We start from the raw sequence: 21793 nt of genomic DNA on the forward strand, positions 1-21793 counted from the left end.
TGTAAAATATAAGTATTTTTGTTTTGTAACATTATTAGATGAAAGTGGTTTTGCAAGCAATGTTTGCTTTAATACGATTTCGCATAAGTTAAGCATGTTAGTTCATAAGTTGATTTTTTGTATGTGTAAAAATATGTAAAAGTCGCTAGCAAACTTAATAAATAAATAAATAAATAAATCACTTGAAAGCCACGTTAATTGTGAGTGTCATAGGCTATATTTTACCTCCGTATTCTCACGGGAAAGGGAATTACGCGGGTGAAACTTCAAGGCTAGTAATACAACTTAATTGATATGTGAGATTACTTTCAACAGTGACGTTGCATTTGCTCTTGGCCTCGCCCTGGCTGTTGATAGCCTTCAGGGAGTATTCGCCCGAGTCGTCCGGGAACACCTCCTTGATGACAAGTGACGCCACGCCGTGCCTGAACGTCATGGTGATGTCCTGCGAATACATTAACTTATTTACGCTTTAATTAACTTTAATTTTAAGTTTTCGACTTTACTTACCACCATTACATCATGACTTATTTTGGATGTTTCACAAATGCTTGTAAACTAAGCCTAATTGAATGTGTTTTTTTATTTTCTTTATCAGAATAAGGTACAAACAAACTTGTACCTACTCATAGGTCAAGTTACTATCCGTTTAATACTCGTAAGTCCGTATGTTTTCTTAATAAAAAGGATTGAAGGACAATTTCCTCACAGATAAACATTATGTGGGTTCGGTATTTTACTTTTGACTTTCAATCTCGTTTGATCTGGTTTGAAACCCAAAAAAACTGCAGAATATTCACTTCATAAATAACAAACTAGAAAAAAAAAACATTTTCTTCCCCCAGTCAAGCTTGAGCCCAAAAGTTGGTACTACATAGTATTAGGTTAAGTCAAAATTTTTTATCCCTCATTTGGGCCCCTCAATTTTGATACAGGGTACAGAATTTACCTCTGAAGCATACAGTGGCAATCCGTCCAAGTACCACTCGACAATGGGGTCAGGGTCGCCACGCACTGAGCCGGCAAGCATCAGGGAAGAGCCTTCTTTAGTGGTCAGGGCTTCCGGCAAAGTGCGTGCGAACGATGGCTCGCACAGCAATTCTGAGACGACTGGTACTGGAATATAATTGAATAGATTGATTTATATATTTGATAGCCCAGTGGACCTCTGCCTCCGATTCCGGAGGGTGTGGGCTCGAATCCGGTCCGGGGCATGCACCTCCAACTTTTCAGTTGTGTGCATTTTAAGAAATTTAATATCACGTGTCTCAATCGGTGAAGGAAAACATCGTGAGGAAACCTGCATACCAGAGAATTATCTTAATTCTCTGCGTGTGTGAAGTCTGCCAATCCGCATTGGGCCAGCGTGGTGGACTATTGGCCTAACCCATCTCATTCTGAGAGGAGACTCGAGCTCAGTAGTGAGCCGAATATGGGTTGATGACGAAGATTGATTTAGGTCCTAAGTACTTACCTAAGCTAGTAATCATCAACTAACATAACTGACTATAGCTTGGCAACTTCGTTCGTAACACTCCCTATGGTCCGTGCGGGCCGGCGGGCGTGTAGCGATGAATGAAAAACCCACGACTGATGCACCTCACTTCCCCGCACGCACGATTCAACTTGCCTTGCCGGACTATAGTAAGCATCATCAATAACCCATGCATATAAATATAGTTGAACTGTCTGTGATTGCGAAATAATTGTTGTGTTTTTTTTAAAGTGCTTAGAGCTATTTATACTATATTCAAACATAATCAAAGTTTTCCAATTTTTTTTGAAATTTCGTGTATTTGTCTGTCTGTTTGTCCGGACTAATGGAATAGCTTAATCAATTTTAATAAGATTTTAACTAGAAGAGGGGGTTATGGATAACATAATTATAGGCTTTTTTAAGTAGAATTTCTTATCTGGTTTAGATAAAAATTGGGACAAAGATAGATTATAATATAGTCTTCAATAGCATATACATAAGCTAGTTTACATACAGGAATGTTTATAATAATCATTTATTTGTAATACTTACAAATAACAACAGTCTTAGGTGTCGTGTCTTCTTTGACTGCTTCCACGGGGCCCTGTGGACAGCATTAAAGTCTCAGGATTGATGCATCAGCAGAAAAGTAGTGATAAAGAAAGAAGGTGCTAAAGTAGCTAAAATATCTTAAAAATGTTGAGTGGAAAACCATATACCAGGAACACGTCCTGCAATGATAGGCGTCCAGTAATCCGCATCGTATGTATTGGACGAATCGCATTAGTGGACACCTACCATAAATAGACGCCTACGTTAAACCAGGTCCAACAGTGCGACGCTCTGCGTTTGTCAATTTGAGACACAGGCATAAAGCCATACGTGTCCGTAAGTAGGTTCTATAATATTATCTATAATAATTTTGAAATAAATATAATATAAGGGTAAATGGTAAACGCACGGTAACTCTCTTCTCGCCAGATTTAATCAGATTTTGTGCCATCACAGCCTGCTCCTTCGTCACTTCTTTGCCTGGAAAGTTACAATTGATTAGCTGTTTTGTTAAGATCAATAATCGTTATCATCATTATCAGACGATAGATATCAATTACTGGCCAAGTATTTACTCCACCTATTGCCTCTGAAGAGTTGCAACTCGAAGAACCATGTCGGCAGTTTTTGTAACTGCGAATTTCCTGATGTTTGATTTGATTACGGAAATATACGATGAGCACAGCTCGCTCCATTGCCTACTGAGTGACTTAAAGCCTTTTTGCGAGACCTAAAGCTAGTGGCTATGTATTTAAGCTATAAGTTTTACTGGAAATTCGCAGTTTTCGGAGTCTTCCGTCTTCAGGCAATAAGATATCGAGCAGTTTATTGATCGCTGTCAGCCGAGTTTGCTGAAAGCATTTATTGTGGTGTTCAGTCTGTGAATAACTCTCCGAAGAATATTATTTCGAAGTATTCTCGCAGTGGGTTAACTAAATTTACCATTAGTATTTCGTACCACCCTTTGAACCCTTCGTAAGTGGAAGGACATAAGAAGAGAGGAAGACCAGAGTAGAGATGGAATTTGTGAATGAGGATATGTGTAGAAGGAGTAGATGATACCTCGACAAATAATAGATAGAGTGCAAGAGATGTATTTTGCAGACTAGGAATTACGTGGGATAAGGTCAAGGATGAATGAGTACCACCCTTATTCATACAATTGGCGTTGATTAAACCAGCTTAAAAATCACGTATTTGGTTTAGATGCATTGCAGAAAGAGCCAAATAACATCAAGATACCCTCAACGATGACGACACACGAAGTCTCGTCGGTGCCATGCGCGTTGGTGGCGACGCATGAGTACTTGCCGCTGTCCTCGGGCCGGCAGTCGATGATCTCCATGGTCGCCACGCCATCGGAGAGAGTCATCCGGCAGTCATACTTGGACAACTCCCTTTTGTCCTTATACCTAGAAGTATGATTTTAATTTTTCTAATATGATTCGGATGTCAAGATCATCTATGCGTATGTGGTGTGGCTTATTATGATTCCTTTATCTTTTAAAGGGAGAATACTGTGGCCACACAACATTCCCTTTTCTCCCAATTTGTCGTAAAGACTGCAAGAATGGAACGCCAATCGTCCATTGGACAGGAATCTAATTTGTTGATCGACCGTCAGTATCCGTCCGTCTTTCCGTTTTTATGGCCAAATTAAATTACCTAGTCATCATTAAAGAAACAACAACAATATTCGAGGTGGAAGCAGTTTAAAAAAATGTACTTACGAGCTATCTAAAGCCTATCATGGGACTACTTAATTTAATTCTGGTGGAAATTAAAATGCAAATGGTGCCAGCGTACTAACTATACTTTCAACCGAAAATTATTCATAACAACTTAAAGTTGAACACATCAAGTCCCATATTATCATAATCGTAGCCTCTACGTTGCTGGTTTACTTACGAGTAAGTGGGTCGAGTAATGAAAATAAAAGAGTTTGTTTCCAAACTGTCACCAACTTGAAACTTCTAGAAGTTGCGTCTTACCATTTAACAGTTGGTGCTGGATTGCCGCTCACACAGCATAGCAGCTTGCATCTGTCTTTCGCTTTTAGAACGCGCTGCCGTAAAAAGAATGTAAAGGATGGTGCCTTTGCACCTGAGTCTTGCCAGTTGTACTGTGTACCATGAATCGCTGGAAAAAGATGTCTTGATTAAGAATATACTGTTCTAATAATAATCTTCAGTTCCCAATTGACTCAGTGTACCTGCTACGTTAACATCAAAGCCCTCATCATCATCATTATCAGCCGATGGACGTCCACTGCTGGACATAGGCCTCTAGTATGGACTGCCAAAAGCACGGTCTCGAATCGCCAGCAACCAGCAGCTCGTCGCAATCCGTTATAGACCGAAATTTGTTGGATGATGTTTGATTTTTTATTTATTGTACGCATGCCTAGTAACAATATCAACACATTGATTCTAGAATAAATCAAATGAAATATTACTAGAAGTTAATATTTTACAATTTAAAATTAAAATAATAATTTTAACTGTATCATTAATATTAAGTTGTGTTGTAAATGTTCTCGAAGCTGAACTGCATTCTTGTAAAAATGTTATAATTGCTGATACATTTGCACGTTCTGTAAAACTTTTAAACCAAACTAATCTATCATGTAACTAAATAAAAATAGATCAAAACAAAATCTGAAATTACATGATCCCATATGCCTCTCTCCCATTGCGTTCGAGTTTATTTCGTTCACAAAATCACTAACTATTCAAATAATTCAAGTGCAATAGCCGATTGCCGATATGCAGGTGCATCGCGATACTAACACGTTTTAATTAAGACCAAGACATTCGTACAGCCAATGAACCTACAAGAATAGATACAGCCGGCCTAGATGCCAACAAAAGCTTTGCTCGTAGAGAATGCGGTATCACACATGATTATGACAGGTGTAATATTGCACATAATTATTAATGACTCATGGATAAGTAATGACCCTCGCGCTGAAACTAGCAATATGCAATAGTTTGCCAAAGTTTTATTATGACGTAATCGGTAATATTTTGGTAGACGATAAAACAGTTCCAGCAGACATCGTTACGTTCATTTTGTTGTTTGCTGCTTTTATTTTATTCAATGACAAGTTAGCCCTTGACTGCGATCTCACGTTAAGTGACAATGCGAGTTTATACTATACTCAAAGACACGACTCAAGAATTACCCGTCCATTTTAATATGACGCGAGTATGTTAAAGTGGGTGGATAATTGTGCCTCTGAGATAGAAGCAGGCTAATTTGAAAGAGGCACAACCTATTCTACCCATTACCTCTGACGGTTTCTACGCAGCATTCCGCAACGCTAAATCGTTCGGCGGTATATCTTTGCCGGTAGAATGGTAACTAGCCACGGCCCAAGTCTTTTATCCAGACCAGTCAGACCTGACCCAATTCGGAAAATATAAATCCGAAACTGCCTCGTGCAAGGAATTAAATCTCTCTCCTAAACCTCCCTCTGTCTGTCTGCTCTCTCTGCCTCAGAAAGAACGCTCTCTGTGTCGGAACTCTGTTAATTATGTAGTTTTAAATAATTATTTGAGTTGAATCCTAGATTAATGCATCGTGTACTCCGAAATAACACATTTCATGAATAAAACTTAACAGCACCTGTTGTAAACATCTGGTGAGCGCTAATAGACAGCGGCGAGGAAGTAACTCCATTTATTCTGAGTTGTTAATTAGTCAATTTATTCCGGGAAGTCAGTTTCACCTTGAATGTAGTGGTAAGAACTAAGAGATTAGTGTGTAATAAATTGAAATTCGAGAACGCACCTACTGCAACGCGTCTTCTGTCAAAGCTATCATCTATATAGGTATTGTCAAAAGCTTATTTGTACACTTTACTATAACATCAAAACACATTGTTGACCAATAGCTCAACAGTCAAGCGGTCGGTTGAGGTTCGATCCCCGCCCCGTTGAATCTCGGCTTATTTTCATACCCACTCCTAATATAGTCTTTCCCGACTAGTTGGGGGGAATTGGGAATATTGATCATTTTAAAAAGAAAGATGACAAATTTTGTTTAGAAAAAAGTCCCATCTCTTTTACCTCATCGTAACAAAAGAGAGAGGGCGATATTTTGACTCTACTGCTATTGGCCAACATTTGTCTTTCTTTCGTCTCAAGATATATGTCGTGGTCTTGATGATGGTCTTAGTCCTACAGGATAAGGGTGAATTAATTAAACGTTAAGTTAAATTTTAAGTATACATATTTATTTAAATTATGCGGTCACATGATACAAATAAAATTATTTACAATTAAATAATTATAGTTAAACTTTTATAAAAAATAATACAGATTTCGAATCGTCTCACCGCACGACCATTGCAAAGTTACTTTGTGGTGGCGTACAAAGTACCAGAGCAATGGTCATTGACGATGTAGTCGAAGTGAAATCTATGCCAACATTCATTAATTCCAAGCTTTAATAATCAGAAGCTGCAAATAAATATGTTAGATGTAATATATAAATAACGATAACGAATAACAATCGACAAATAAATATAACATTTAAACTTTAAACAGTGACTAGAGAATGTAACAAGGATTCGATCTTCCAAGCGACTTCTCATAAGCTTTCGATAGGGTATAACACTTAACAAGTACTTAATAAATTAATAAATAATAATAATTTCTGTAAAAAAACTCCTTTACACTATTAAGACTCCGAATCGTATAAAAAATCGTTTTCCGTTATTAATGTTCGCGTGGGTAAATAAGTATAAGATTTCACGGAAGAGAGTACCGCAAGGTGGCGTCTTGGGTCCCTTCTTTCTAATCTTATATGTCAGTCATTGTTTTGAGATTTTTCGTTTATTTAATCTTTAATTATCAACTACGTTCAAGTAGAAGGCGGCAAAGGAATCTCCCTTTGAGCCTACAGCACGGGCTTGGTACTGGCCGCTGTCTTCCGAACTTGTGTTAACGATCTCTAGGCGGTACGTGGACGTGCCTTCCATCATGAACTTGTATCTGTTCGATGATTCATCGATCGGTTTGCCGTCTTTCAACCATTGAAGCTGGAGTGGTGGCTGTAAGAAAAATAAAATAACTTAAATTTATATGTATTTCGTTTATTTCTTTCTTTAGCGTCTGTTTTTCCTACCAACTATAATTGAAATACCTTCAAGGTATCAAGGTAAAACAGTGAATAGGCATCTCGTACGCATTCTCCGTTTGCGTTAAATTGTGCTTTTCACAAATCCTGCAGAAACCGTGAATTATTTTGGGATAAAAAGTAGTCTCCTCCAACGTTCCACAATTCACCTAAATCGGTGCAGCGGTTTAGGTCAAAGATAAGTAAGTAACAGACATACAGAAAGACTTGCTTTCGCATTTAAAATCATTGTTATTATTATGGATTTATCATTGTCAAATCAATTAAAAATGTAATTACCGCATCCAATTCAGTGGAGAACACGGCCGGCTCTCCACTCTGCACGGTAGCGGAGGCGGGGAAGGCAGTGTACTGCGGCGCGGCGGGGGACTCCCCGGACACCGAGACGACCAGCGTGCACGATGAGAACGACTCGCCCGCATCGTTGAACGCCTCACATGTGTATACGCCTGGCAAAACAAAAATATCAATTGTTAGTTTATATCAATAAAAAAATGTTGTCCACACATACTACTAATCTATTTGTTGTGTTCTTAAATTGGGTGAGAATGTCCTGCGTCCATGTATTTAAGAGTTTTAGAGGGCAATAGAGGAATCCAGAGAAGTTAAAGGGGAATATCAAAAAAAATTATAGGTCTTAAGCGTACATCTTGGCTAAAGAGCTAATTATTCAAAATGAGTACCATAACACTGTTTCGGGTAACAGCGTAAAGTAAATTTTGCCTTATTTAATGTTAACCTCCGATAGCAGATAGCTTTTACAGAAGAAGAAATTTGGTAGTTGTTATATGCAGTAGTGCGAATTTTCTTCATTAGTGGATTTGGATTCCTTGACCTATTTCTAATAATGCAACTCTTTCGTTGCTTTGGTGCATACGGATAAAATATTGTTCTCTCTCACCGGCATCCTCAGGGAATATTTCGGCGATGGTGAGTTTGTGGATGTTCGCCTCCGACGAGTACTGGAAGTCCTTCGAGGGCTTGATCTCCTTATTGTTGTGCAGCCACACTACGTCGAATCTCTCCGCGTTTGCGATTCTGTACACAAAATACATTGTTAACTGTGATTGATTAGAAGCTGGCGTTACTTTGTGAAAGTCAACAATGATTATGGAACATTTCATTCATTTTGCTATTCTATGCTGAAGCCGATGAATAAAAACTTCTACTTCAACCAGAACCAGTCTAACAGAATTCTCTACGTACTTTTCACACACATATGACATTTTTAGATTTAAGTAGTGTAAGCAGAACGGTTTAATGAAATTACTACTTCTTTCTTTAGGACTTTGTTTTTAAGTGGTTGGGTACCAATTATACAAACATGCAAATGTTCAGATTTATAATATAGAATATAAACAGAATTCAAATTCAGAGATTCAGAGATTCAGAATTCAGATATATAAACAGAATACTAACCTGCAAGATAACGTGACAGGGTCCCCGTCATTCACGACCTGCGACACTGCGTGGTCTACAATTCTCGGTGCCTTGTCAACCTTCTGCGGCTCCGCGGAGGATATACCTTATGAGACAAAATAATTACATAAGTTATCTAATAAAAAAAAAATGAGGTTGTATTCTTTTGATGGAGCCTATTTTCCCAGTTTTGAGTCCTGTATCATTTAGTTTCAAAATGACAAAGGTTCCAGTTTCATCGTGACTAATAAGGCTGATATAATAAAAATTTAATTGTTAAATATAGGTCTAATATCAAATCCTTCTTCCCGAGAGAAGTTGTTTTTTTGTTGTTTCTAGAAATGGAGTGTGACTAATAAGTTTGTAATAAGTTTGATATATTGAATTTATGGAGATAGGTAGAATATATTAAACATAGAAACGTTACTTTTGACGGAGACTTTGCATTTGGTCTCGATCTCGCCCTGGCTGTTGATGGCCTTCAACGAGTACACGCCTTCATCCTCAGGGAACACCTCGTTAATGGCGAGCGACGCCACGCCGTTCTTGTACTTGAGGTTGACGACCTGCGGGACCACATCACTTATATTATACGAGACAAAACAGCGTGTTTTGGACAGAAGACAAAAAAGCGTGTGTTGAAGAATAAAGATGACCAGAGAAGTAATTACTTTAATACCCTTAATTGAAAACGAAGAAGAGCCTATTTATTCTGATATTCTGAGATAAGAAAACGACTCTCGGACATAACTTTTAATCCACTGATAAATTATACTAAACGCGCCTTATGCCGATTTCTTTTGATTTTTAAGATCCGTGATTATCTACACTAAGATTATAAAGAGGAAAGCTTTGCATTTTTATATGTAATGAATCAATTCAAAAACTACTGGACCGATTTGAAAAATTCTTTGATCAATAGAAAGTCACATTATAAGGGATACTCCCTAAGTAACATAAACTATATTTTATTCCTGTATTCCCACAGGAATGGGAACTACCCAGGTGATACCACGAGGTTTTGCTCGGCATGACGGCAGACGTTAAAAATTATGTTACAGCAAAACTAATGCAGATGTGGACTGGCCTATTACTTTGCGTTTTCTACACCAACCGTAATATAAATATCTTCAAGTCTAAAATGAGCATACATATAGGCAAGCCTGATCCGCCGAAGTATGTATTGTTTATGATTTACCTCAGAAGAATGCAGGGGCTTGGCATCCTTGTACCATTCGACCCTCGGGTCGGGGTCTCCGCGCACTGAGCACGACAGTAACAGGGGGGCGCCATCTTTAGCCGTCAGCGCGTCTGGCAGGGCGCGCGCGAACGTTGGCTTGCACATCGCTGAGTCTGATGCAGGCACTGGAGTAAAACAGATTATGTAAAAATAAGAATGAAGACTTCTTTATTATAACAATATGTTCTTTGAAAATTACCAATATTTCTTTTTGCCTCCGAAAGAAAAAAATAACTTGAGGCAAGAAGTAACATTGGCTATGTAGCAAAAAATGTGTGCCGAGCCGAGGAGCTTGGAAATCAAATCCAAAAGATTTACGCACAATAGTATAGTGAAATCTACTAAGGGAAGTCCGTTTGGCATGAATTGGACATATAGGCTTGTTTTGATAAAAGACGTTTCGCAAAGTCGCATATTTTGCAGCCCTGGGAGATGAGATGGTAAATCTCACGTCGCTATTGATTTTACCAGCAACTTGACTTGCACAAAGTTGAGAAATGAGAGGTCTGCTATTACTATAACAGTTTGTTCTGAATACTTACGAATAAGTTCCTTAGTAGCGCTCCTTGACCTCGACGACGTGTCTGAGCCTAATCTGGCGCCGTACTTCCTCTGCGACCGGGCAGCCTCCACGGAGCTCTGAGGGGAGTATTTGGGTCTTGGTTTGCTCGGTGGGTCGATTGTCACCTGCGAAAGCAAATACGGTTTATTAACAACAGTTTATCCGGTGATAATAGCTTGGATAAGATTTTGGCCTGCCTTTTACCCCTAAAAGCCCTTAAGGCTTAGATTGATTCGGGATATTGAATACATTTAATATGATTCGGGGATTGATAATTTGAAGGATAAATATTTTCAAAGTTTCCTACATTTCACCATCATCATCAACAGGATCGAAGCCGATGCTCCGATCATGTCAGAATCGTCTGGGGAAATCCATGATGATCATGATTTCCCAGAGACGATTCTGACAATAATGACGGTATTCTGGAAATATAGACGCAAGAATATCTAAGAAATAGCAAAATGCAGGTGAGATCGCAATCGAGGGACATGTCCTTAAAAAAATAAATAAATAAGACTATTAATACCTTGGTCTTAGTGATGATGGGTGTGGGCGCCGGTTTCAGCGGCTTCTCGATGTACCGCCTCTCACCGGAATGAAGCAGGTTATGCGCGAGCGCAGCCTGTTCCTCTGTCACTACTTCGCCTGAGAAATTAACATGGATTTATCAGAATCTTTCAATTACGTCTTATATTTTAGTGGGATGATGTAGCTTAAGTTTCCTCCTTTTTTTCAAGTTAAAAAAGTGGATCGGTTGGCGGTGTTGTGGTGATAATTTTGCCGGTACTAACAACGGGCCAAACTACACCAAATCTGATTCAAATCCAACATTATCTGTACCAGAATTTATTGCTTCTTGGTTATAAAACAAGTCATTGACTTGAATTGATTACAAAGCTTATATTGATTACAAAATCAATCAAACATATTGTGGATACATTAATAAGAATGATCTGCATATATCGGTGAAACTTACTCGTCTAAAACTAAAATTGAAATATTGATGCCCAAAATAAAATCATGATAGTTCTTGAAGGTGTATGAACATAACTTATTGACTAAATATAAATTATTGGAATCCTACGTCAGGGAGATCAAGTTACTTATAGAATCATGATAATATTAGAAGGTTTACAAGATTTTTTTTCGAATTTATTTAAATGAAGTTACCTTCAACGATGACAACGCATGAGGTCTCATCGGTGCCGTGTACGTTGGTGGCGACGCAGGTGTATTTGCCGCTGTCCTCGGGCCGGCAGTCGATGATCTCCATCGTCACCACGCCATCGGAGTGCGCCATTGCGTATTCGTATTTGGACAACTCCCTTCTGTCCTTGTACCTGGAGGTTAATTTTATATTTACAATTTAATGTACCGATAAAAAAAAAACAGAGACAATAGTCAAATCAATCACAAAAGTGATCTTAATCTACCGAATTATAATATAAACGGAATATACTGCAGGCGCAGATCAGATGATGCAGAATATAAAATATAAAAAATGGGTAAAAATTTAGGAGGTATTTATTTCAAAATGATGTAAATTAATAATAAGGTTGCTATGGAGATTTAAATGCAAATTATTGTGCTTTTAAATGATTACCATTATTTGTAGGTTTGATGATAAAATTTAAGATTGGATATACTGATAATAGAACATAAGAATTTTTCTACGACTCTTTATAATTATTAATCCGTACGATTTTCTTGTCATTATCTGTCAATTTTTATGTTAACTTATAAAATGTACCTATGCAAATATACCGAAAACGATTACTGCGTGTAAGGATCAAATTGACAAAAATGACGCTCTAATCGGTTTTTCAATTTTTACCAGAATTCAAGAGACTGGAATCTTAGAATTGACATCTCACCATTTAACAGTGGGCGTAGGTTTGCCGCTGAGACAACACAGCAGCTTGCAAGTGTCTCTCGCTTGCATAACACGAGGTCGCAGCAAGAATGTGAAGGAAGGTGCCGTCTCGCTCGATTCTTGCCAGAAGGTGTACGGTATGGCTTCGCGACGACGCGGCGCCTCGGGGACGTGTTGGCGTTGGACTTTGGGAACCGCTGGAAATTAAAGTCATGATTAACAACATTGAAGGTTAAATTAAGGTTGTTTGATGTACCTAGCTAAGAGATTTGAAAAAAAAATTTATCCTCCAAACAGTCCAAAAACTTTAACAATCCAAGTAGGTGTAATGCGTATTCTAATGTGATGTTCAGTCGCCACTTGCAAGACAGCATTTTTAGCGTCGTGGAAATCCTTAGCAAGGCACATAATTTCGCGAGTTAAATATTAAACTATAAGGAACTTTGTTATCAGCTATGTTTTAAAGCCACTATGGTCAAAATCTCTGTCCAGCTGTCTCCTGAAGGTACTATGGTCTCAATAGTTTTCTTTATTTATTCTATACTTAACACAACGACAAATTCAACTGTACAGCCAATGAACCTATGTTTAAGAATAGATGGCCTAGATGCCAACAAAAGTTTTGTTCGTAGACTATGTAGTATTGTAGTTGATTATGACAACTATATTTTATTGGACATGATTAATAATGACTCATTTGCTTGACTAATAATCACTGTGCTGAAACTAGCAATATGCCTTGCCAAAAGATACATTATGAAATCTGAGATTAATAAAGAGTTGAAATTTGTAATATGTCTAATCAATCTATTCTGGGAAGTCCGTTTAGTTTTGGGAATAGTGGTAAGATGGCAGACCTACGGCGATTGCGGTAACCAATGAGACTTCCAAAGTAGACAAAGTTCATTTATTATGCAGATGTTCAAAGATAAAAGGAGAATTCGCCCAAACAATTAATAAATGTTGCAATGTTGTATAATTATAAATAGTGGCTTACTAAATTAGATCTCGATAGACATATTATAATATATTTCAGTCTTATTAAACTAACAAATTAATTAACACAGAATTATTGGCACACAGGTGTATGTACTAATATGCACCGCTAAATTCATAGGAGTTTAATATTAATTCTTCACTTGATCACATAAATAGCGCAACTGTTTTAGTATTTTCATTTATTGTATTCGTACTTGTGTCTTTGTTTGTAGTGATTTTGTTGGGAATGTTAAGAAATTTCATATCGTGTTGCGTTTACTTGTTTGAGAGTTATCTACGAGTACTTCTTCTCAATCTACCACCGGAATAGCATTTGTCCATTTTAAGGCTGAATAAAACAACATTTTAAAGCATTATAAGAATTTATGATGATGATGGCATTTTTCACATTTAGGTACTCGTATCATATTGATCATGAAAATCTGTTTATAGGTCAACCAATGCGGAAAAAGCACAACGTAAACTTGAAAACAATGCATACTATACTTTTCATATAAAATCTTTTAACAGGTTCAATTATGTACTTAAATTTATTAACCAATTTGTGTCGGTGGAATTTGATTAGATAGTTCTTTTTATAATAACTGTGTGCTAAAACGTGTATGTGTGTGTAGGTAAACTTACGTTGTACGTTTAGGAACACGACCTCTTCTCTGAAGCCGTAGTGGTTCTCAGCCCTGATGATGTACTCTCCACGGTCCTCCAACTTCGCCCGGTTTATTATGAAGTAGTAGTCGTCGCCCGCGTATCTGATGGAGGAGTATTTTAGTTTAGTATTAAATTATTTACTCGTTCTTAATCTACTATCTTGGTACATTATTATACTTACTGATTATGTGAACTTTAATTTATTGTAAAGCATGCAAACAATATACGAGTAACAGTCAGTTACTTAATGAAACAATTATTTATTTAATATCTGTAAGGGTGCTAGTTATCTTTGATATTGTGTAGGCATTTGACACAGGCCATCAAAATTATCTATATTGTAGCTTCTTGTATAGCTTTGTGTCTGAACTGTCACCTTTTTTAAAATACACAGATTATTTTCGTTGTCAACGATTCATGCTTTTCTTCTAATGCTATAAATGCTGGCATTCTACAGGGCTCTGTATTATCACCCACACTATTCATACTGTATATTAATGATAATTTATTTCAGTTCAGTCTCTAGTGTTTACCTCTTCATGTATTTGACGGACTGGCGCAGCTCGCGGTTGTTGTGCGACCACGTGATGGTGGGCGCGGCTACGGCGATGATGCGGCAGTACAGCTTCACCGACTGGCCCTCGTAGCAGAACGCCGACTGCGGCTTGATCACGAACCGCGGCGCCGCCTGCCGACGATCTACGCGAACAATTAAATATATGGTCATATGTCATCCATCAGTTTTGCAATCAGATAATCTTACAAATCCAAATAAGTAATTTAAATTGTATTGATATTTAAATTGTTGTAGCCCAAATGTTTTTATGAAAAGAAATTATTGGTTGAATTAATTATTAATAAGCTCACCGAATTGCCCGTCGTATATCTTCCATTTCTCGATGAGCAATTTGCGGAGCGAACTGTATTCGCTGAGACGGCCGATCGGCAGCACGAACGATGACCAGTTCTGTTCAATAGAAAAAAAAGCTTATAATCCAAATGGTTTTAATAATGCATAGTACGAGTAGACTTCGCAATAATGCCACATACAAAAACTACTCCTAATCCTAATTAAACATTCAAGTCCGATGCTGGTAGAATTCAGGTGTATAGATTATCCATTAGGCGCAAGTAATATATATAATGTGGTTATATATTTACAGTCTGAATAAACTGAAAATTCCCACCAAATTGGGAAAAGAAATGGAAGTAATCCTTTTTCTACCTTACCCTTAAGCATATGAAGCATACTGCCCCAACGCAAGAAAGCAATCTCATCTAAAACCCAGGAAGATCAATTGGCCGCAAGGCCTCAGATCCGAAAGGGGCGGAAAACATAAAAAAGGGAAATAATTCTACCGCTTCCTACCCAGGAAAGAAGGTAATGCTTGACTCACTCAAGAGGAGATAGCCCACACATTAAGCACAGACGGCTATAAAATTCTAGTGGCGTCCTAAGTCCAGGTATTTATAAATCTGCCCAGGAAAAGGTTAAAGGCAGTATAATCTAGAAGACGTACGTCGTATCGCTGTCGTAGTCTGTTGCGCATCTGTTCGTATCTTCTCGCCTGTATGGTGGCGGTGCGCGCGGCGGTGGCGTCGCCCGCGAGCCACTTGTGCGCCAGGCACTCGTGTGCAGTTAGACGCTTTCTGTAAGAGGAATACAGGGTAAGAACGAAACACATTACCTAAAATTTTAATAAATATTGACGGTTTAAAGCAAAACCCTCCAATACTTCCGTGCAAGAGTCCATCCAATAGTTCCTTAATACGACCTTAGCGACATCACCGGTGTTTTGGGTGAGCGCAGAAGCATCGCCAGATAGCATTGCAGGCAGAAGCAGAAGAGATGGGCGGTATGAACAAACTTATAGTCCTCTCGGAAGTTGCAATAACTGCGTAGATATTATAATTTGGGATATGTTTCTGTACAGTGTGCAGCTATATGCCTCGTTTTCAGAGAGGACTCTATTTTTATATTTGGCATGCTACACCTGTCTATAGACTTGAATCGTGGCGTCTTTATAAATAGGTTATTGGAATCAAAGCCTAAAGCCAGCAGACCAAATTAAGAACGGTACCTACACAAATATAATGAAACGCTAGTGCATGTCCTGTCGTTGTCTCATCCTGGCAGTAACTAACATACTAAATACAAGTAGATTTATTATTTGATTGGATATAAACGTGTGGATATTAACATCAGGTAGCAAAGTGAGGTATGATATTTTTTAATTTTGGAAAGGGCGTATAATCCGGTACTCACTCTTTGCTCTTGACCAAGAGTCTCCTGATGAAGTCCTTAGCATCGTCCGAGACGTGCTGGAAGGCCTCCTCATCGAACTCCCAGTCGCAAGCCTTTACGTTCTTCAAAGTTTCAATGTCATTGTTGCCGGCGAACGGTGATAATCCGGACAGTCTATGGCAAAAATAGTTTACATAATAAGGCGTAATTGTTCACATAGTAGCATATAAACATCATTATCAGTCGATAGACATCCATTGTTGAACATAATAGGCCTCAACAAGCAAACCGTCAGAAGTATGTCGGCCGCGTGGCGCAGTGGGTAGTGACCCTGCTTTCTGCATCCACGGCCGTGGGTTCGATTCCCACAACTGGAAAATATTTGTGTGATGAGCATGGGTGTTTTTTAGTGTCTATGTGTATTTATACATTATATGAGTATTTATATGTAGTATATAATTGTATATTAATATTATAATATCAACTAACACCCATAACACAAGCTACTCTGTATGCTTACTTTGGGGCTAGATAGTGATGTGTATTGTTTAAGTATATTTATTTATTTATTTATGTGCTAGAATAATCCTTTACCACTTCCAAGTGACTATAAATAGTCACTTAACATCATGTGATATTGAAGTCAAGGGCCAATTCGTCATTGAAAAAATGAGCCTGGGCACGTTGAAATAAGAAGCTAAGTAGAAGAAGCATCACACGCCACTTTGTCATGTTTGGCACAATCTTAAAAAAAGGTATCAGCTCAGCATTACCAGATCAAGCAAATATTGGAGCATACAGCTTAGATTTTCAGCTGGCACCTGAATCTAGCCTTGATTATCCATGATACCCCAAGTCTAAACACTCACAAGACATAAGAGAGCACGCCCACGGCCCACATGTCGGTGTAGAAGCCGACGGGCTCGCGTTCCACAATCTCGGGCGCGGCGAACTCCGCCGTACCGGTGGATATCTTCACCACTTCGTTCGGGTCCAGTTTTGTGGCTAAACCGAAGTCGATGATCTGTTGAAAGAATACTCAGTAAGCATAGTTTTTAGCAAATTTAAATTTAGAAGAAATTACTAATGACTCCAAGTACCATTGTAGAATAAAAAAGCACCTACGTATTTCACTGTACAAAGTTGAGTATGTTAATATAATATTTTGTACTGGGTAGCTGGTGTTACAGCCGGTATACTTATTGAAAGTGATTTTATTTGTTTTACTTGCATGCCCTAACTACTCAATCGATCATCATAAAATTTTTATATCCAGTCCAGGATATATGACGTTCTGTTCCGAGGGATAGAAAGACATATAGATACACGGTATACAAACTAGCAAATGCAGCAGCTGCATAAGTAAATCTATTATTAAACGTACTTGTGTATGCAAGTGGAAGAACACAAGATAAGAGGAATCGCAAAGAAGTTATGGTTGGAGTATGTGAAAGAGGATTATATGTTTGTAAATGAAATAGATGATGAGTTGACGTATTATAAAAATAGTAGAAGAAAATGACATATTTTGTCGACCCTACTTACGAAAGTATAAGGTCTAGAAGATGATGATGACGAAAGAGGTGATACTATGATGATCTATTGCAAGACTGGAATGAATAAATGTGTTACCTTGACGTCAGTGCCAGTTCTGGTGGTGCACATGACGTTCTCAGGCTTGAGGTCGAGGTGGATGATGTTCTGCTCGTGCATGTGCTTCACCCCCTCGCACACTTGCCGCATGTAGTGCGCCGCCTCGGCTTCGCTCATGTTGTAGCCTGGCTCCGTGATGCGCTCGAATAATTCACCGCCGGATAAGCTAAGACAAAGAACATGTGTGAGAAGATTCGAGAAACAATAGCTTGCAATATAGAAGACAAACAACTTAGAGGTAACCAGGTTATTGATAGTATAATTTTTCAAGTTTTGGATGTAGTGATATGGAGTGCAAGCATTTGACAGATGACAAACAGCTCTCATTCTGATAGTCCGGGGAGACGGCAGATATGACCTAAAAGATATAGACGCTGGATCTAAGGTCTAAGGAAAAGGTGTACCCACAACACCGACTTGTTTTTAGACTTATCTTTTTTGTAAGGTAAATCGCAATAACTAGCTAACAACGGCACATGTGAATCAGATTGATATACTCACAATTCGAATATGAGGACCATTTCGTCGTCGTCCTCAAACGCGTCGTGCAGATTGATCAACTTGCGATGATGCAGCTGATTCATGATGTCTATTTCCTTCTTGATCAGCTCCTTCTCCATAGCGCTGGCGACGGGAATGAATTTGGCGGCGAAGTAGTTGCCCGTAGAGCGTTCTCTGCATCTATGCACCACGCCAAACGCGCCTGTGCCTACAACAGTTGGATGTACCTTATGCATGTGCAATTTTTAACGTTCCCATGAATGCTGAGGACCGTTATGACCTTAAATGCTATCGGTTAAGGTCATAGCTTATAGGACCCACTCGGTACCATTGCACCGCCTCGATTAATGACACCCAGTGATGCTATAAAGTTCTATCACTGACTGTAAACCATTCAGTAAGATGAAAGTTTGTCAGACAATGCTCCTACCATAGGTAAGTATGGTAAGCAACTATCGTATGTATTCGCCACACATCTATAGAGCTAGGATTTGTAGGTTTGGAAGTTACATTTCAAGGGTCCAGATCCCAAACCGTCTAAGTATAAAACGTAATTTTAATCATTCTATTGACTAGTGAGCACCGAATACTATATAAAAAAATGCTCGTAGCGAGGCAGTGATGGTGTGCTGGGTGATTCTAATGAGTTTGTCATTTACTGTAGTAGATACAATGTCATTGCATTGAGGTTGAAAATGTTCAAGTGTGCTAACATATCGTTTGTAAAATTTGTGTTTGAATTTTGAGTTTAATCTCCATAGTTCTATTTTAAAATTCTCTTATTTGCCTATAATATGATCAAATAACTAAGATATTGAATAATTGTCAAAAAAAGCTCAAACCGTGCATAAACCTACAAAATAAGCAATAACTACTACAAATTTTGAAATGTTATATATTGTGTGAAATATGTAGAATATAATATATATTATAAAATGTAATAATAACAACATTTTTTTTTTTATTATTGTGTCAGACTAAGTAGATTACAGAGAAATTAAAAATATTAAGAAATGTTTTATAATTTTAAATGTTCAAGTAAATTAGAAGAAATATTCGCCTTTGCCTACTTTATCAATACTATTATTATTTTGTAAATCTCTTTTATATTTATTCGTGCTAATAAGCCAGTGTATATAATAAAAAGTAATATAAGTACGTATAATATAGTAAATATTTAATATAAAATAGTATGCGTGTGAGAGAGAGATGCAGATAGAAAGAGATGCACTACATCGATCTATTCACACACAGACCTTCCCGTGGTTTCCGTTTAGAAGTAGCTCTCACGAAGTCACCTGCGAAATTCGACACTGTTTTTATAGGAGCAAGGTCCAAAATCGAACTACATTGTTAGTCAAGTGTTAAAAATTTCTAAATATCTCTCAAGCAACTTCGTGAGTTTTTAGTTCTACATTGACATGCTTGTTGTGTTTTATGTACTTACAACTATTTAAATATTGCTATATTAAAACTTACATTAACTTACAAAATACAAACTCCTATATGATAATTGATCGAGAACCCAATATAACTCAAATGAAATTTGGTTCTTGTTTTTCCTAATAAGGTGTGATTTATAATCAATAATTACGATGCGATCTTTTATAGTAAAAATAGGGTCGTACGTAATAGTGTTTATGTCGTTATTTTACTTACCCTTAGAGAAGCATGTAAAAGAAATTTATTTTAAATCTAAACAATTGTTCAATTTTGTAACTATATTGTTTTTATAATTTGACAGCTTGATGATCGGATTCGTCTTTATCTCTCTATCTATAGTATTGTGTAGACGTTACTCACACATCTCACGCAGAATACAGTTACAGGATAGACGTTTGTTTGTTGAATGACACGATATACATGAATAGCATTGTTTTTTTTTTTTTAAATAAACCAAGCATGTAGTCAGTGAAGTATGTTGATTTCAAATTCTATTATTTACTTGTTCTTCTCTACATTTGTAGTTTATATTGAAGGTATAGGTGGGTAAGGTAATATTGAGATAAAATAATAATCGCGCTACAGTAGCGCATTAAATGAATTACAACAGCACTTTTTACTTTTCTCTTTACATCAAAAGCTTCTCTTGAGGTATCTCAAATACCAATCCCTTCTTCCTTTCTCCATAACTGCCATTTAAGGGACATTCAACTATTTGAACTAATATTTTCTATGTGTTCGGCTAATACGGGTTATTACCTTTGTTAAAAATTACCTAAACTTAACCTGGTGTAAAACCAGCAGACCTAAGATGCCAAAATAGACCAAGAGATAACAAAATAGACGTAAGACAGTAAGGAAAGTAAGACGACGAAAGAGAGACTAATATGTCCACATACCACACTCTCTTTCGTCCCATTGTAAAGAATAAAAAAGGGTTATCTATGCAATGGGACAAAAAGAAAATACTATATTATGTGGTGAAAATTATTACGTTATCTAGTTCATAACCAAACGATCTGTCTTTTGGTTACATCTTCTTTTTTTTGGTGTTTATTCTTGTTATCCAATCTATATTATTACACTGGAATTCTTTCCATAGCTTCTACGGTATACGTTCGGTACTTACCAATCTCTTCCAGTATGTCGTATTTGTCGTATACAGAGCAGGTGCGGATGTCGACCGGCTGCGGCACATACTTGCTGTAGATATCGAATACGTAGCTGTCGTAGTCCTTCACTGGCCCGTGGTCCGCGTTTGAGCGTATTTTCTTGCCTGTTTCGTCAACTGCGCAAGGAAGAAAGGCAATAATTAACAACAATAACTGAACAATAGACTGTGGCAGTTGAACCTAAATGGATATGGTATTCTTTGGATTAAACAATGATGAAGATGATAAAGAATTGAAAATTTCACACGACATTGTAATGTCGACGCAACAGATATGGTAGCATGGCATCTTTTGCAACACGTCATTAACGACCGAAAATCTTGTCTTTAGATATCTTGTAAGTGCGCATAGTTCAATTTATTGGCCGTCAGATTGACTATTTTTTTGCAAAGATTTATTTTCTATATTTTTCCAAATTTTTCGTTCCCCTAAATTAATCAGAAACGATGGATGTCAACGTTAACGGCGTCTTTCGTACGTGGTATGTATCTAGACAAGGTGTAGGTACTGAGAATTAAAATAGTGGAATTTCCTTTAGGTGTTTGTGCTTCCTACCACCTACAATTTTAAGGTTAGAATGAATACTGAATAGGCATCTTTTAGGCAAGCGCGTTTTAACTTTGATAGAATTACTGCTTTCTATTAGGCCTCTACATAAAATTTAATATATACAAAGGGACTGTTCGCGCCAAGCTCACGCTTCCCTCTCCTACTCCAACGCATCCTCTATTTACCTCTCTGTCCCGCATAAACTCCCGTTATCTTCGTCCACGCCGCTGAACACTTGTCAAAATTATAGTCGCAATTAAACCACCAACTTACGTATGCGCGCGCGCACCGCGACAATCCGCCTGTTCGCTTAAA

At 37.7% G+C, this 21793-nt stretch overlaps 1 protein-coding gene across 26 annotated transcripts in view; it reads right to left on the reverse strand.

Moving 5' to 3' along the window:
* The window catches only part of LOC112055922 (twitchin), a 170366-nt gene that overhangs the window by 4724 nt on the left and 143849 nt on the right, over positions 1 to 21793 (reverse strand). For 18 of the 26 annotated variants that reach the window (XM_052889242.1, XM_052889258.1, XM_052889260.1 and 15 more), the window contains 19 exons: positions 20887 to 21045; positions 19571 to 19612; positions 18315 to 18522; positions 17793 to 17979; positions 17030 to 17184; positions 16182 to 16334; positions 15436 to 15565; positions 14783 to 14882; positions 14449 to 14614; positions 13892 to 14016; positions 12270 to 12465; positions 11566 to 11735; positions 10922 to 11040; positions 10373 to 10517; positions 9789 to 9955; positions 9018 to 9156; positions 8591 to 8696; positions 8073 to 8209; positions 7451 to 7620 (listed from right to left, as the gene is read on the reverse strand). In XM_052889242.1, the coding sequence (XP_052745202.1) occupies positions 7451 to 7620; positions 8073 to 8209; positions 8591 to 8696; positions 9018 to 9156; positions 9789 to 9955; positions 10373 to 10517; positions 10922 to 11040; positions 11566 to 11735; positions 12270 to 12465; positions 13892 to 14016; positions 14449 to 14614; positions 14783 to 14882; positions 15436 to 15565; positions 16182 to 16334; positions 17030 to 17184; positions 17793 to 17979; positions 18315 to 18522; positions 19571 to 19612; positions 20887 to 21045 (2774 nt within the window). Of the gene's footprint in view, positions 1 to 6244; positions 7086 to 7450; positions 7621 to 8072; positions 8210 to 8590; positions 8697 to 9017; positions 9157 to 9788; positions 9956 to 10372; positions 10518 to 10921; positions 11041 to 11565; positions 11736 to 12269; positions 12466 to 13891; positions 14017 to 14448; positions 14615 to 14782; positions 14883 to 15435; positions 15566 to 16181; positions 16335 to 17029; positions 17185 to 17792; positions 17980 to 18314; positions 18523 to 19570; positions 19613 to 20886; positions 21046 to 21793 lie in introns of those variants that run through there. The other 8 variants (XM_052889267.1, XM_052889266.1, XM_052889256.1 and 5 more) reach the window with 3 other exon arrangements.

This window comes from Bicyclus anynana, chromosome 25 (assembly GCF_947172395.1).
Source record: "Bicyclus anynana chromosome 25, ilBicAnyn1.1, whole genome shotgun sequence".
NCBI classification, from domain to species: domain Eukaryota; kingdom Metazoa; phylum Arthropoda; class Insecta; order Lepidoptera; family Nymphalidae; genus Bicyclus; species Bicyclus anynana.